Source organism: Sciurus carolinensis, chromosome 7, assembly GCF_902686445.1.
Source record: "Sciurus carolinensis chromosome 7, mSciCar1.2, whole genome shotgun sequence".
In the NCBI taxonomy this organism is placed as follows: domain Eukaryota; kingdom Metazoa; phylum Chordata; class Mammalia; order Rodentia; family Sciuridae; genus Sciurus; species Sciurus carolinensis.
The window spans coordinates 41,289,398-41,303,127 of NC_062219.1; the positions used below are offsets into that span (position 1 = coordinate 41,289,398).

General features: G+C 33.3%; 1 protein-coding gene across 1 annotated transcript in view; it reads left to right on the forward strand.

Annotated features, from left to right (window-relative positions):
* The window catches only part of LOC124989192 (triadin-like), a 151,370-nt gene that overhangs the window by 68,814 nt on the left and 68,826 nt on the right, over positions 1-13,730 (forward strand). Inside the window, exon 11 of the mRNA XM_047559164.1 lies at positions 6,591-6,629. Coding sequence (XP_047415120.1) covers positions 6,591-6,629 — 39 coding nt within the window. The remainder of the gene's footprint in view (positions 1-6,590; positions 6,630-13,730) is intronic.

Consider the following 13,730-nt stretch of genomic DNA (forward strand, 5'->3'; position numbering starts at 1 on the left):
GAGACAGAGACAGAGACCAAGACAGAAACAACATGTATGTGTAGGGATGGTTTGTATGTGTGTCCATATGTTATAGGAAAAATTACTATATTGCATATATTGGGACTCTAGCTTCAATTTTTAAAGAACTAACTACAAACTAATGACTTAACCTAGCCTTTCTGGAGAGTTTTAAGTGAATGTACCAAATTAAATATGAAAATATTGGAGATAGTGTGCAGCAATATTCAATGTCTGGTGACCGGCTCTAACATGCTTTTCCACCCATGGAATGACTTAAGTTAATGGGTCAGGGATCCCACCTCTTATTTTGGTATAAATAAGCTAAAAGGGAAGCATACATTTTTAATTTATTGTAATTCTGAAATAAAATTTTAAATTGTTGTATATCAATAACAATTTTTGAGTGTGGTTGTAATATTCTGGCAACATTCCAGGCACTGAGGCTGCAAAGAGGAATGATAGAAAATCACACAAAGCAGTAAAGAGGGGAGACGGCCAGGAAAGAGGAAAAACAAGGTGACTTCCAACCTGCCTTAGATAAGATGCATCAAAACTTTCTTCCAACCAATGGATATCTATCATTTAGATATTAGTACATGAATGCTGAGGAAATATTTGTTAAGTTATTCGTCTAATCTTAGCCACAAGTACCTGGGATAATTATAATTATTTCCATTTCATAAGGTGAGCAAATTGCAATTTAGAGAGGTTCAGAGCTCATGCATTTGTTCATTTGGTTAATGAATAAAGGATGTGCTTTTCAAATGGAAGGATTATTACTTGTTTTTTTTTTTGCCTATTTTTCTCCCACTGCAATGCAAACATTATTTCTCCAATTTCTTGATGTGGTTGAGGTTGTGAAATTACTTGGAAAGACCACCACCTTACCTCTGTGTTATGCATGGAGGACTCTTTAATTCATGATGGATGACGCTGCTTTAGAAACACAGTCGGGGAAATGGGAACACAGGATGTAAAAAGTGTTAAATTGTGGACACGGTTACAAAGAGGAAGGAAAATGTTAAATTGAGCAGTCTCTACAATATAGAAAAAAAGAGACATATATAAGATGAAAAATTATGTAATATATCAGGTGTTGGCTTTCTGTGTGTGATTTTATTCAAACTTAGGGCATGTTTTTCTTTTAGAAGTTTATCAACTGAAAAACTTCTGAATCAAACTTAAAGCCTGTCAGATCTTAACTTTTCATGGTTTTATTTATATAGACAACAAAGTAATGAGTCCACAGCAGATAAAATCAAATTCTACCTATTTCAGCACACTGAATCTATACAAAACAACTATTCTCTTAAGATGTATTCAGGAAAAGACAAGAGTTCAGTGATGTCTGTGCACTGATAGTAGTTCTAAATTCATTTTAGTAAGGACTCAGAGTGAGGAAGGGTGTGTGTGCACTCATCTTTGTGTTATAGTAGTAGTAGTGGTAGTCATAGTAGAAGTAGCAGTTTTCATCAAAAAGTTCAAATGATACTTACATGATTTGCAAACCATGGGTTTAGGATAAATTTATGAATGTTATTTTTTAAATTCATTTTTATTGTAAACAAATGGGATATATCTTGTTTCTCTGTTTGTACATGAAGTAGAGGCATACCGTTTTTGTAAGCATACATTTACCTAGGGTAATAGTTTTTGATTCATTCTGTCATTTCCCCCCCACCTCTCCCACCCCATATAGTATGTATATTCATACTATACAGTATGAATGTTATTTATTGTAAATATAACTTCATTTTATTTTAAATATATTTTATTTAAAATTATGTTAAGAAAGTATAAGAAAAATAATTTAGACTATCAAGAACATGACTAATGTGCTCAATTTACTTTGTACCTGGCACTGTGCTAAAAACTTCCCATGCAGTATTCAGTTTGATTTTCACAGCGATCTGTTTATTAATATGAGAGTGGAAACTCTGAGCTTGCCTTGCCCAGGGCATGCAGTTATCCTGCATCTGGCAGGGTAACTAGATTCTTGTCCTCTGCCATCATGCTTTCCAGACTCCCTCAGACTAAAACTCAGAGATGACTGAAAAGGGATAACAGTGCTAATGTTCCTTTGTATATTTTATATGAATAGGTTCTGTGACTTGCTTTTTAATAGGAAAAAAACTTTCCATGATAAATACTACTTCAAGAGTGTGTGGGATAGCTATCACTTTTCTATCAATGCTTGGTCTTTTTATTTATTGTTACCAGCTCAATTTAGGAAACAATATAATTTGTGATTTAATGACTGGATCAAAAATAGAAACTTCAGTGGCTATAGTGTACATGCTAATTATAGTGTTAATGACAGTTGCTAGTTTTTCTAGGGAATAAAATTTAGATAATATAATTTGCCTATATGATATAGAATGTGGTTTCCTACATAGTTTTTATGTATGCAATGATTTAAACCTTTTAACTCTATGTTTAGCAACAGTAGTTATGGCAGTGTGCTTCAGAGTAATTAAAGCTTTGGAATTGGGGAAAAAAAACAGGATTCAAATAACAGTTTTGCTACTTACTAGGGCATATAGACTTAGTCATTAAGATTTATTATTTAGACTTATTATTAAGCATCAATACTGCCATCTGAAAAGTGGGTCTATTAATATTTACCTCACAGGAGTGATAAGCAAAGATTATATACTTTGTCCACTTTTCAAAGAAATATTTACTGATCTTTACTCTGTGCAAAGCACTTCTTAAGCACTATCAAATAGCAGAGAAAAAAAGATTTCATTCTAGGACTCACAAAGTTTATATGATATTGGAATTAGAGCACTAATAACCAAATGAATATTTAATATTTTTAATATTAAACTAATGAAATACAGGTAATGCATATGATGCACTTAGCTTACTTACTACCATGTAACAAATGCAAAATGTCATGGGGCTAAAAAATAATCATTGCATTTATTACACATATAAGACCTGTATATGCTGAAAATGTAATGTCATATGGCAGCGTATGCAAAATAAAGTAAGAAAACTAATCAAAGTTAATGAACTTCTACCTTGCAAAGTGTTTAAAATGGAGGTCTCCTGAAAAGGATGCAGATTCTCAGGATTTATATATTGAACAAGTTCCTTTCATTTTCTTCAATGAAGGCTGTGCAGAGACTCCTAAGCAGATTGGGTCTTCTCTGCTGTCTTCCCCTAATTTGCATGCTGAAGCTTTGGTCTGCCTGTTGTACTTGAGAATACAGTGTTGATGACATTGAAAAATCATTAATGAAGTTCCCCTCCCCAGGCCCATCAGCAATTTACATTTCATAAATGAAATCAACAGCCTGGAAAAATCAGTGCTCCATATGAAATGGCAGGTTGTCTGCCTCAACAACTCAGCATGGGGATTTCTTGATTCCATGTTTCTGAAATGCTTATATGTGAGCCCAAATTGAAGGGCTCCAGCAGCAAGTCTTTATACAAGCTAGATATTGCATTATTGTACAATGCTAGTCAGTGGTCAAACAAACAAACAAACAAACAGTCATGGTGCAGTGAAAAATAAAAGTTCCCATTCCTCTCTCTGGCCTCCAGATGTCAAGCACCAACATTAACCACTGTCCTTAGTTCCCTGTAGCTTCTCAGAAGAGCCTTTGGACTAAATTTTTTGAAATGTATATCTTGTTGGTTTTCAAAAATATGACCAGAAATAGGTCTTAGTAGGGAACTGCATCCTTATATGATTCAAATATTTAAGAATTAATCATCAGTAGAAAGTCTGTCTACAAAATGTGGCATTAAGCTCTTAATGACCAAATAGATAATAAAAGAACTGCTCACCTTAGAAAATCTGTTGACCGTTTCTCACATATCAATTCCCATTTTGAATATTTCAAGGGTGAAGTCCCAATTCCATATGGAGAAATAAATTATCTTGAAAGATCATGCAATTTAATGAGCATAAATTAAAAATAGTGATGTTCTTATCACTTATAACTTTCACAATTTTATTGCAATATTATCTCCATTTTATGAATGACAAAATGGAGACTTGTTCTAAGAAATGCTGAAGGTCACAAAACTTAGTAAGTGATGTCTTTTAAAGTCAGATTAAATGATCTAAAAGTTCACTCTTGACCCTTCAAAAAAACTCATAATTTATTTGATGTTATCTTGTTAGTGTTTATTATAATACTAAAACCCAGTAATCCCATTACACGTGTATATTTGACAGTGCATGTTCATAAAAGCACTTATGCAATTCTACGTACAAGTCAATTCTAGTTATATTATATTCTATGAAAATATCATCTACAACTTTTAGTTTTTCCAAAAGAACTTTCAACAAATACTAAGGCTAAGACAATTTCATTTCAAGGGTACGATGACAATGTGATTCACTGAGGAAGGAACCATGTGCAGAGTAAAAGAGCAAGGCTCTTTCAAAGACTTCTCATTTTAATTTTCAAAATGACAGTGAACCCTATCCTAGGAAGAAAAGCCTTAAACTTGTAGGAATTTGTTTCTGGGAATTATTTACATCAGATGCATTTCAAAAGTGGAGAACTAGGAAGGAGATCAGAGTCATTTGGACCTTGTGATGTGCTGTTGGGTGAGGGAGAAAAGGCTGAGAAGCTAGAAGAGAGTCCTGCATTACCACTTGAAAACTGGAAGAAGTTTGACAAATTATTTTGTAAGCCTTAACTGCCTCATCTACAAATGGAGATAAAAATAGCACTTATTTTATAGAATAATTAAATAATGCAAATTCACAGTGGGCCAGTACTTGGACCATAATAAATATTTCAGAAAATTAATTTTCATTATTACAATTTTCTTAATTTGTTTGAAAGTTTATATCATTGGTTTTAGGATAAGTCAATAAAAATGAACTTTCTGAGGAAAAAAAAGTTCTTTCCCTTTCAGTGAAACCCAAACTCATCAAAATTCACCACCAAAAAGAGATTAGTATTATTTTATTATGGACAAAGGAACTATATATATTACTTAACTTTAACCAGACTAGCATAGAAAAAGCACACAGCATCAGGAAAAGTCATTGAGTTAATGGTGGTCATATTTGGTATGGTTGAACACAGAATGAGACCACTTAATTGAAAAAATATTATTCTAAGCTAAAGTTAAATGTAAAAACTATGTGAAACTGAATTTTTACCTCCAGTTCTAGAAGCATTAGACAAACCAATTTCTTCTAGGACTAAAGATATACAAGAGGAAACATATTTTTCGTTTTCTAGTCAGTTTCCTTCGCTATTCATTCAATAATATTCACTGATCAAATGCCACATGTCAGTTATTTGACCAAATTCTGATACTTAAGTAGTAAAGAAGACATAGTTTTTGTTCAGATAGAGTTTAAAATCTAAAGAGGAAATAAAGAGAATAAATAAAAACTATATTACTTATATTTTATATAACATAAGGCACATAAAAAAACCATCAACATCAAATTTCCCAGTGAAGTAAATGTGTCAACAAAGGGAGAGAAATATATTCCAAAAAGTGTCAAAGTACATTAATAGCACTGACATCACTTTTTACAGGATGTGTATCTGAGCCTTAAAGGAAGTAGGGTGTGAATGACTATTATTCTCTATTACATAAAATTTTGCATTTAAACGGATATGCTATTTTATATTGTAACTACAGAAAACTAGAACCTACTAAGCTACAACCTGAATTACACTGAATAACACCATTTCTGGCACACAGTTCACACTCAATGAGTGAACCTGGTATGAGTTCACTTTTCCTGCTTTTGAAGGGAAGACAGCTGTACTGTGACAGAACCTTTCCATTAATCAGAAGACTCTGCCCAGGGAAGCTATAATGCCTAAGCAAAGCTGAGCAAATAAGGGGAGGAACTGGACACTTTAAAATAGGATCATTATTACATTGGTTAGGGTGGTGCTTTAGGTATCACTTGGATATTTGTTAAAAATATGCATTTTTTCAAAAACTATTTTTTCTATATGGATACTTTTAGAATGAATTTATAGACAAAGGGAATTATCCTGTGACAATAAGAAAATGAGATATTTATTTCAACGTTTGATTATGTTATTAAACTTAATTTTGACCTCTTCAATTTATTTTATAAAATTAATAGAAGTACTAATAAAATTATAGCATTTTGAAATTATTACGTTTACCACCAGGTGGAGCTCCATGAATTGAGTGTATCAGTCAAAAATAGAAAATTGCTTAACTTGGTCAATTTGGGAAAATCATGGTATGTTTTTCTGAGCAGTGTTTATAATTCTTTATTTTTAATGCTCTTATGAATCACAGGAGATTGGATTTTATTAAGGACAAGATGCCAAATTACTTGATTAATATAGAACTTTTTGGCAAACTGGAGTTTAAAATCAAACTAGCTTTGCTTAAATTACTTTATAATTTATCAAAGGTACATTTTCCAATGATATAGTCATAAAAGGATAATGTAGTGATGAAAGTACTTATAATTGAAATTGAGAACATACAAGAAAAAACAATGAAAACTGTGTATTAATCCACTTGTACTGATTAGTGTTCAACTCTTTTTTCCTTTCCTTTTTTTTTTTTTTTTTTTTTTTGAATGTGTGTATGTACGTGATTTACTCCAGGACCTGAAATTAAAACAGATGAAAAGATCTCAAAATCAGGTAAGGGCACTTGTTGAGACTTTCACATTAAAAAAAAAAAAAAAAAAAAAAAAAAAAAAAAAAAAAAATTCTGTTCCATCTGAGCAAGCCTGGTAGTACAATCAGGGTAGGGTATATTCTTGAGATATCAAAAACATTGAAATGATATCAGGGCATCCTCCCCTTATATGTTTAATTAAAAGAATGCCAAAATTAAAGTAGACTCCATGATTTCTGACAGTGTGTTTAGAATAAGTTCATCCAAGCACCACACCATCAGCAATTTCTGCTCTCTGTTTATTTACTGTACAATTGAATACTGTTTACAAACTGCTAAGATGCCAATCTGAATTTCAGTCTCCAGACAGAGCTTGACAAATGCCTAAAACTTATGATCAGTTGAGCCTTATGTACCTACATTCATCTATAATCAACCATTATTTTAAATCTCAAAACTGTGGTTTTATGTACTTTAACCTAATAGATTCAGTCCTTTTCTTTCTCATTAACTAAATGAACAGATATTCTTTGGAGAGGTAATTGATTGCCATATTGGTTCAAAATTTAAAAATCAGAATACCTTTCTTATTTATTTCTTACTGGGGATTGAACCTAGGGGCACTTAACTACTGATCTACACTCCCAGTCCCTTCTTATTTTTTACTTTGAGATAGGACCTCCCTAAATTGCTGAGGATTGTATTGAACTTGTGATCCTCTTGCCTCAACCTCCAGAATCACTGGAATTACCACCATGCCTGGTTAAAAATCAAAATACCTTGAAAACTAACTTTCTAAATGTATATTTTGTAAATGATTAGCTGGTACTGAGGGCAGGTAATAAAGTTGGAGAAAAAACATGACAGATTAGATGAAAATACAGAAAATGAGATTATAAATTTAGAGGAAAATTCTAATTAACTTTAATAGATGTAGGGATAACCTAAATACTTTATATAAAGAAATGTGTATGTCTGTATCTATGCAAAAAAGGTCCTATCTCTATATCTCTGTACAGTGAAATTGACGCTACATACATGTAGAAATTCATTTTGTTGGCCTTAAAATATGTGCATATTCTCATTTGCACAAATCTGAACCTATATTTAAGTAGTTGTTATAAGCAATTCACCTTTCTCTATACATATTTAAAGTTAACCTGAATTATTATTGTCACTTTTTAAAAAAAATTCTGCCAACATGTGGAATGGAATTATCCAAGTCATTTTATTTTTAGGGAATAAACATAACCATTTTAAATGACTTTGTATAATCTCTAAACATTTGTTCTCTGCCAGATCATGAAAAAAATAGCAATTTTAAGCTGTGGGGAAAAAGCATAATGGAATTAAAATGATATATTGAGTGTTTACATCAAAGATTATTACTGAAATTTACATGTATTTGCAGAAAAACAAAAGGTGCATATAAAAATCACTGCATATAAAAATTACTCGTGTCAATGAAAACTTACTCATCAGAAAAAAGCTAGATTGTGTTGCCCCTTCCTGTAAGCATAACATTGCATTTTATACTTTGACATATAAATAGAAAAAGTGACATAAGCACTATAAATTACCTATTATTAGATTACATTAAATATTTATGTCTATTTTTATGTGTCATTTATTTTTGACTTCCTATAAGAAAAGAGAATTTGATATTACTGGCATTTTAAGTAAGGTATAATTAAAGATTTGTTGAAAACACATATTATGCTGATTTTGCTAATGCAATTCTGGAATTGTGGGTGATGACACAAAATTTACAAACAAGTGATAACACATTGTTTCCATTCCAAAGTGTAAAAGTGGAACATAGGCATGAACTATTTAAAGATGGTACAAGACAACTGTATTAGTGAAGGGTGCCCTCAGATGGAGGAGCCATTCCTGTAATTTACTGCAATCAGTGAAAGCGTCATGGCAATGGTGTATTTAAAGTGAAATATTAGTAATACTAAGAGCAGTTGAGGTAGGTAGATGATTATACAGAATGATGAAGAGAGATTGGGCTTTATACCAGAAAGAAATGAATTTGACTACCTTTGCCACATGTTAGGGGTGTGACTATTTAAAATCACTTCATGTTTCTGACCTTGTTTCCTTATCTATTCTTGAAGGCCATCATACCCATCCAGCAGAGTTATTATACAAAACAAAGGTGATGCTTTCCACTTGGTAGAGCTTCAATAAATGGTTGTTCTCTTAGGAGCAAGCTCAGAGGTAGGGATGACCATAGCACTAATGGGAAAGAAAGGCATCAAGCAGCAAAGGAGACTCCAGGGATCACAGGATAAGTAGAACAGGGTAAAAATCAGTAATAATATGCAGCAGGGTATAGTATGGTACAAGCTAGATCCTAACATTCAGGAACAGGCCCTGTAATAGTCAATTTTTTTGTTGCTGTGATCAAAATGCCTGACAAGAACAACTTGGAAGATGAATGATATATTTTGTCTCATAATTTCAGAGGTCTCAATTCATGGTTGACCAACTCCATTGCTGTAGTTGCCAGGTGAGGCAGAATACCATGGCAGAAGATGGAAAGTAGGAAAACTTTTCAGATCAATGGCAGCCAGGAAGCAGAAAAAGAAGGAACCAGAGATAAGATGAACATTTCCAGGCACACACCCAGTGATCTATCCTCTCCAACTGGATAACACCTCCCAGTAGTCCATTCAGTCATCAATGGATTAATCTTTGATCCATTAATTCACAAATGGATTTATCCACTGAGCAAATGGACTAATCTGCCAATGAGGTCAGAGTCCTCATTATCCAATCATTGCCTAAAAGCCCCACCCCTGAACCTTGAAGCATTGAGGAACATGCTTTCAATACATGAGCTTTGGGGGGACACTTCAGATCTAAACCACAATAGAGATTTAGAAGGAAAAAGTGAAATTTGGAAACTTGAGGTCCTGAATGTAAAGAAAGGGCATTGTTGTCAGGATGGTGTGCTGCATGAAATCCTACAGGAGGAAAATAGAAACAGGCATTTGAACCAAAATTCTTTTATAATAATTTAGGTATTGAAAAATGACTGGGGGAGCAAAATAAAGGTGACATAGAGAGGAAGTAATGGCTTTGGGATTTTTGTTTTAAATTAATTAACTTCATTTACCTTCAAAATTCTCTCTGTATTGTGCTATAACTGTTTTTGCAACTGCCAGGCTGTTTCACTGGAAGAGAATTGATACTGATGACATAGCTCTATATAACCTCAGATACAATGTCTGCCTGAGAGTTTGGAGAAGGTGGTCAGATACTAAAGTTGCAAAGTTGAAGGGAATGCTGGTGGAGCATTCACAAAGAGATATTCTATAGACAAGAGACACTTAGGAATGACTTTGAACCTTCAGACTATATCCATGGGTTTAGAGATTTCAAGTAGAAAAAGGAAAGATCTCTTCAAGAAAAATGAGCATGTAGATAGAAGAGTTGGGAACAACGAAAACTTCTTGGAGAAGTAAAAGAACTGGCAGAAGATGGTAAAAGCCTTCACAGAAAGACTAGGAGCACAGTGTCCTTGCTGTTGCTAGCATCCCAAAGTGGAGACACTTTCAGGAAGAGGAAACAATGTCAACTGTCAGTACCAGTGCCTCTTTCAGAAAGGTGAAGAGATGTGATGACCCAGAAAAAGTCATTATTTTTGACACATAAAACTGTCATTCTGTGCCCTTTTCTGAAAAAGTTTGAATAGTGCATAAAGTAGCAACCAGTTTATAAGAATTAAGAAGAGAATTTATTCATAATAATTGAAGGCAAAATACAAAACTATTTTTTTTCAGGAGTCTTTTGCTTACAGGCAAACACTGATATTATACCACAAAGAATCAATGTCATATTTTTATTATTTCTCATGCTTATGAGAGGATGGAGAATTCTAGAAAGAGGAAGAGTGAAACATCCATAGAGGGAAATCTTAATTAGGAGAGAACTGTACCAGATATCAGAAGTGTTGGGTACACACTAGAGGTGGAGAGGATTAGTTTAATTAAGGGGAAGAAAAAAATTTCCCCTGAGCTTTGAGAGAATAATGAAAGGATGATTAAATTAGAGTTGAGGGTATATGAGGAGTCTACTGCTTGGTGATCTTAAAATTCTTTGAAGGTGACCAATAATGTTTGTTGTAAAATTCAGGGGATGGTTTTCTTGTTGCTTGTTATGATGACCTCCTAGATAATATTTGACAATGTTTATTATCTCTTATTTCTCAGAGTAAAATAATCCTTTCTATGGCATAAACCACTTAAGTTTTAACTGTTAGAAAAAAGTGAAACAACAACAAAATATGGCTTTTGCGATACTGGAAAAATGCTATCCTGATAATTTATTTTTGATATAGCATAATACTTAGGTTAGATTTTTTTTTTTTTTAGTTTCTTAATGAAAATGAACGCAAACAGAACATATACTCTGTTATTAAATAATAGTTAAACATTATTTTCAGGAAGAAGTAAGCTTTAATTATAAGTGGTAATATCATTAAGTACAAAAATGGAGAATATTTAGAATCTACATATATGTGAGGTCATGCAGTATTGGGTTAGATTTTCTGTGACTGACTTATCTTACTTAGATTATTGTCCTCCAGGTTTATCCATATTTCTTCAAAAGGCATGGGGGATGTTGGACAAATGATACAAAGGTTCAGTTATGTACAATGAATAAATTTTGGAGATTAAATGCATATGATAGTTGCTATGCTCTGAATGTTTGATACTCCCCAAATCCTAAGCTGATAACCTAATGACCTATATGATGGTATTAGTAGGTGGGGTATTTAGAAGGTGATTCATGTCCCTGCATAGGAGTTTCCTGGGATTCATACCCTTATAAAAGAGGCCTTAGAGAATCACCTTGCCTTTACAGTCATGTGAGGCCACAGCCAGAAGGCACTGACAATGAACCAGAAAGCCATCTCCAGATGCTAAATACCAATCTACTGGCACCTTGGCCTTGGACTTCGCAGCTTCTAAGACTGTGACAATTAAATTTGTTTGTAAGAAGCACAGTCTATGGTATTTTGTTAGAGCAGCCAAAATAGACTAAGACAATGACTACATTTAATAACACTGCGGTGCATTCAGAACATTTGCCAAGGGAATTAATCTTAAGTGATGTTCTCACCCCAAAGAAACTTCCCAAAGATCATAACTATATGAGGTGATTGATATATTAATTAGCTTAATTTTGGTGAACATTTAACAATGTGTACATATATCAAAACATGACAGTGTATACCTTGAATACATACAACTTCTGTGTCTAGCATTTCTCAACAGCTGGAAAAAAATTAAAAAACCGAAGAGGAGTATTATTCTTTTTACAAAAAAGACTTAAATAATTAATGATAATTTGCTTTTCTTATTTATTCAGAAAATTAATATTCACATACAAAATCTTCAGAGTTTTATAATTACCTTATCAATATATTCTGCCTTCATCTCACTTGCTTTAAAATTGAACGCAATACCTCTTCCATTCTCTTAGTCTTTTGTTCCTTATCTCTATAAATGGCACTTATGACTCACCATTCATTTACATTGACTTAAACATCTGAGTCATTTATACCTCCCCCTTCTCTTTCAGAACTCAGCATCTGAGTAGGTACCGAGTTATCTGTTCCTTAAAATACCTCTCAAATTGTGTTCTCTCTTTTTTCTTTTCCTTACAAGATGTGGTACTGGGTCTTACCATTTCTTTTATGAGTAAATAAATGGACTCATTAACTAAATATCTGGCTTCCATTTCCTATTTAAAGATCCACCACCAGTTTATGCTACTTTTACAAAAGGGATGTTTGCAGGGAGCAAGTGCTAAATTACTATTGTTCCTGTCACTGTGTTACAGTGACCTCATTGTATTTCCTCTCAGCTTCCGTTTGTCCAGTCCACTCCGAGTACCCCACATTTAAAAAGCATTGCCAGTTCTATGGATTTTTGTCTAATCAGTGTCTGTTCAATCTTTCACTGAGGCCCATACTGAGAGTATACTATCTCTTCATCTTGCTTTCAATCTTGTGTAAAAAGTCTTCCCTCCTATCCTTTATTTTCCCACCATAAACATACACCATGAGTTCTCATTGGTCTCTTTTCACATGTTTTCTTCTACTATGTCATAGGTTGTTCATGTTTGTTGCATAGACTTTTTCCTCATAGCTGTTGTCTAAGCTTCTGTATTATCTCAGACGTTAACTTTGTCTTTTCTAATTTCTAAGACAGAAAAATCACTCAAAAAGTCACCATAGCCACAGTAGGTCAACAACAATATCCTTATGGAAAAAAAAGACATTGTGTAATTATTTTTAAAAATATAATTGTACATGTGCTTTGTCATTATGGTACAGTACATACAAAGGAAGGTTTTTGGTTTTGTAAAAGACCAGTGGAGTCAGGATGACGTAGTGTGAGTAGTCTAGGACAATAGACATGAAGTGATTTTTATCAAGTTGCTTAACTTTTAAATCTTAGCTTTAAAATAGAGTTGCTGATAATATATTGCATGCCAATGTACAGGTTTATGGTGAGACTCATGTAATGTAATGTATGTGAAAATGCCTAAGAGATACCAAAACAAAAATAAAAAATGTTATCATCTCTACCCTTGCTATTTAAAGTGTGATTCACAGAACATCAGCATCTTCTGGGTGCTTGTTGAAAATGTAGAATCTTAGGTCCTAACAGGAATCATTGAATAGGAAGTTGCATTTTAACAAGGTCCCTAAATCATCTACATGCTCATTAAAACTTGAGTAGTATTGTTCAAGAATTCATAGATATCTATTACCACCTTATCTCTTGAGGGAAGAGGGGATATCAAGCTCTCTCTTGCCGCATACTTGGCAGCTTCAAAGTGAACATATTTGGTCCCCTTTTTGTAGAATTTTCAATATTTTATTCACTTTAGCTTCATTCCTAGCTGTTAAACAGCCATGCCTAAGGCACTGTATAATTGCTTTCTAACTAGCAGTGAGAACCTCACATGTGCTGAGCACTGGTTTGCATCCTTTGGGTACTATCTCATTTGATGAGTGAATTCAGGACTTTGGTCATCCTAAAAATGACTATAGAAAACAGTTTGTGCTTTCTCTGAGACAGCATATGCAAAGGGGTACT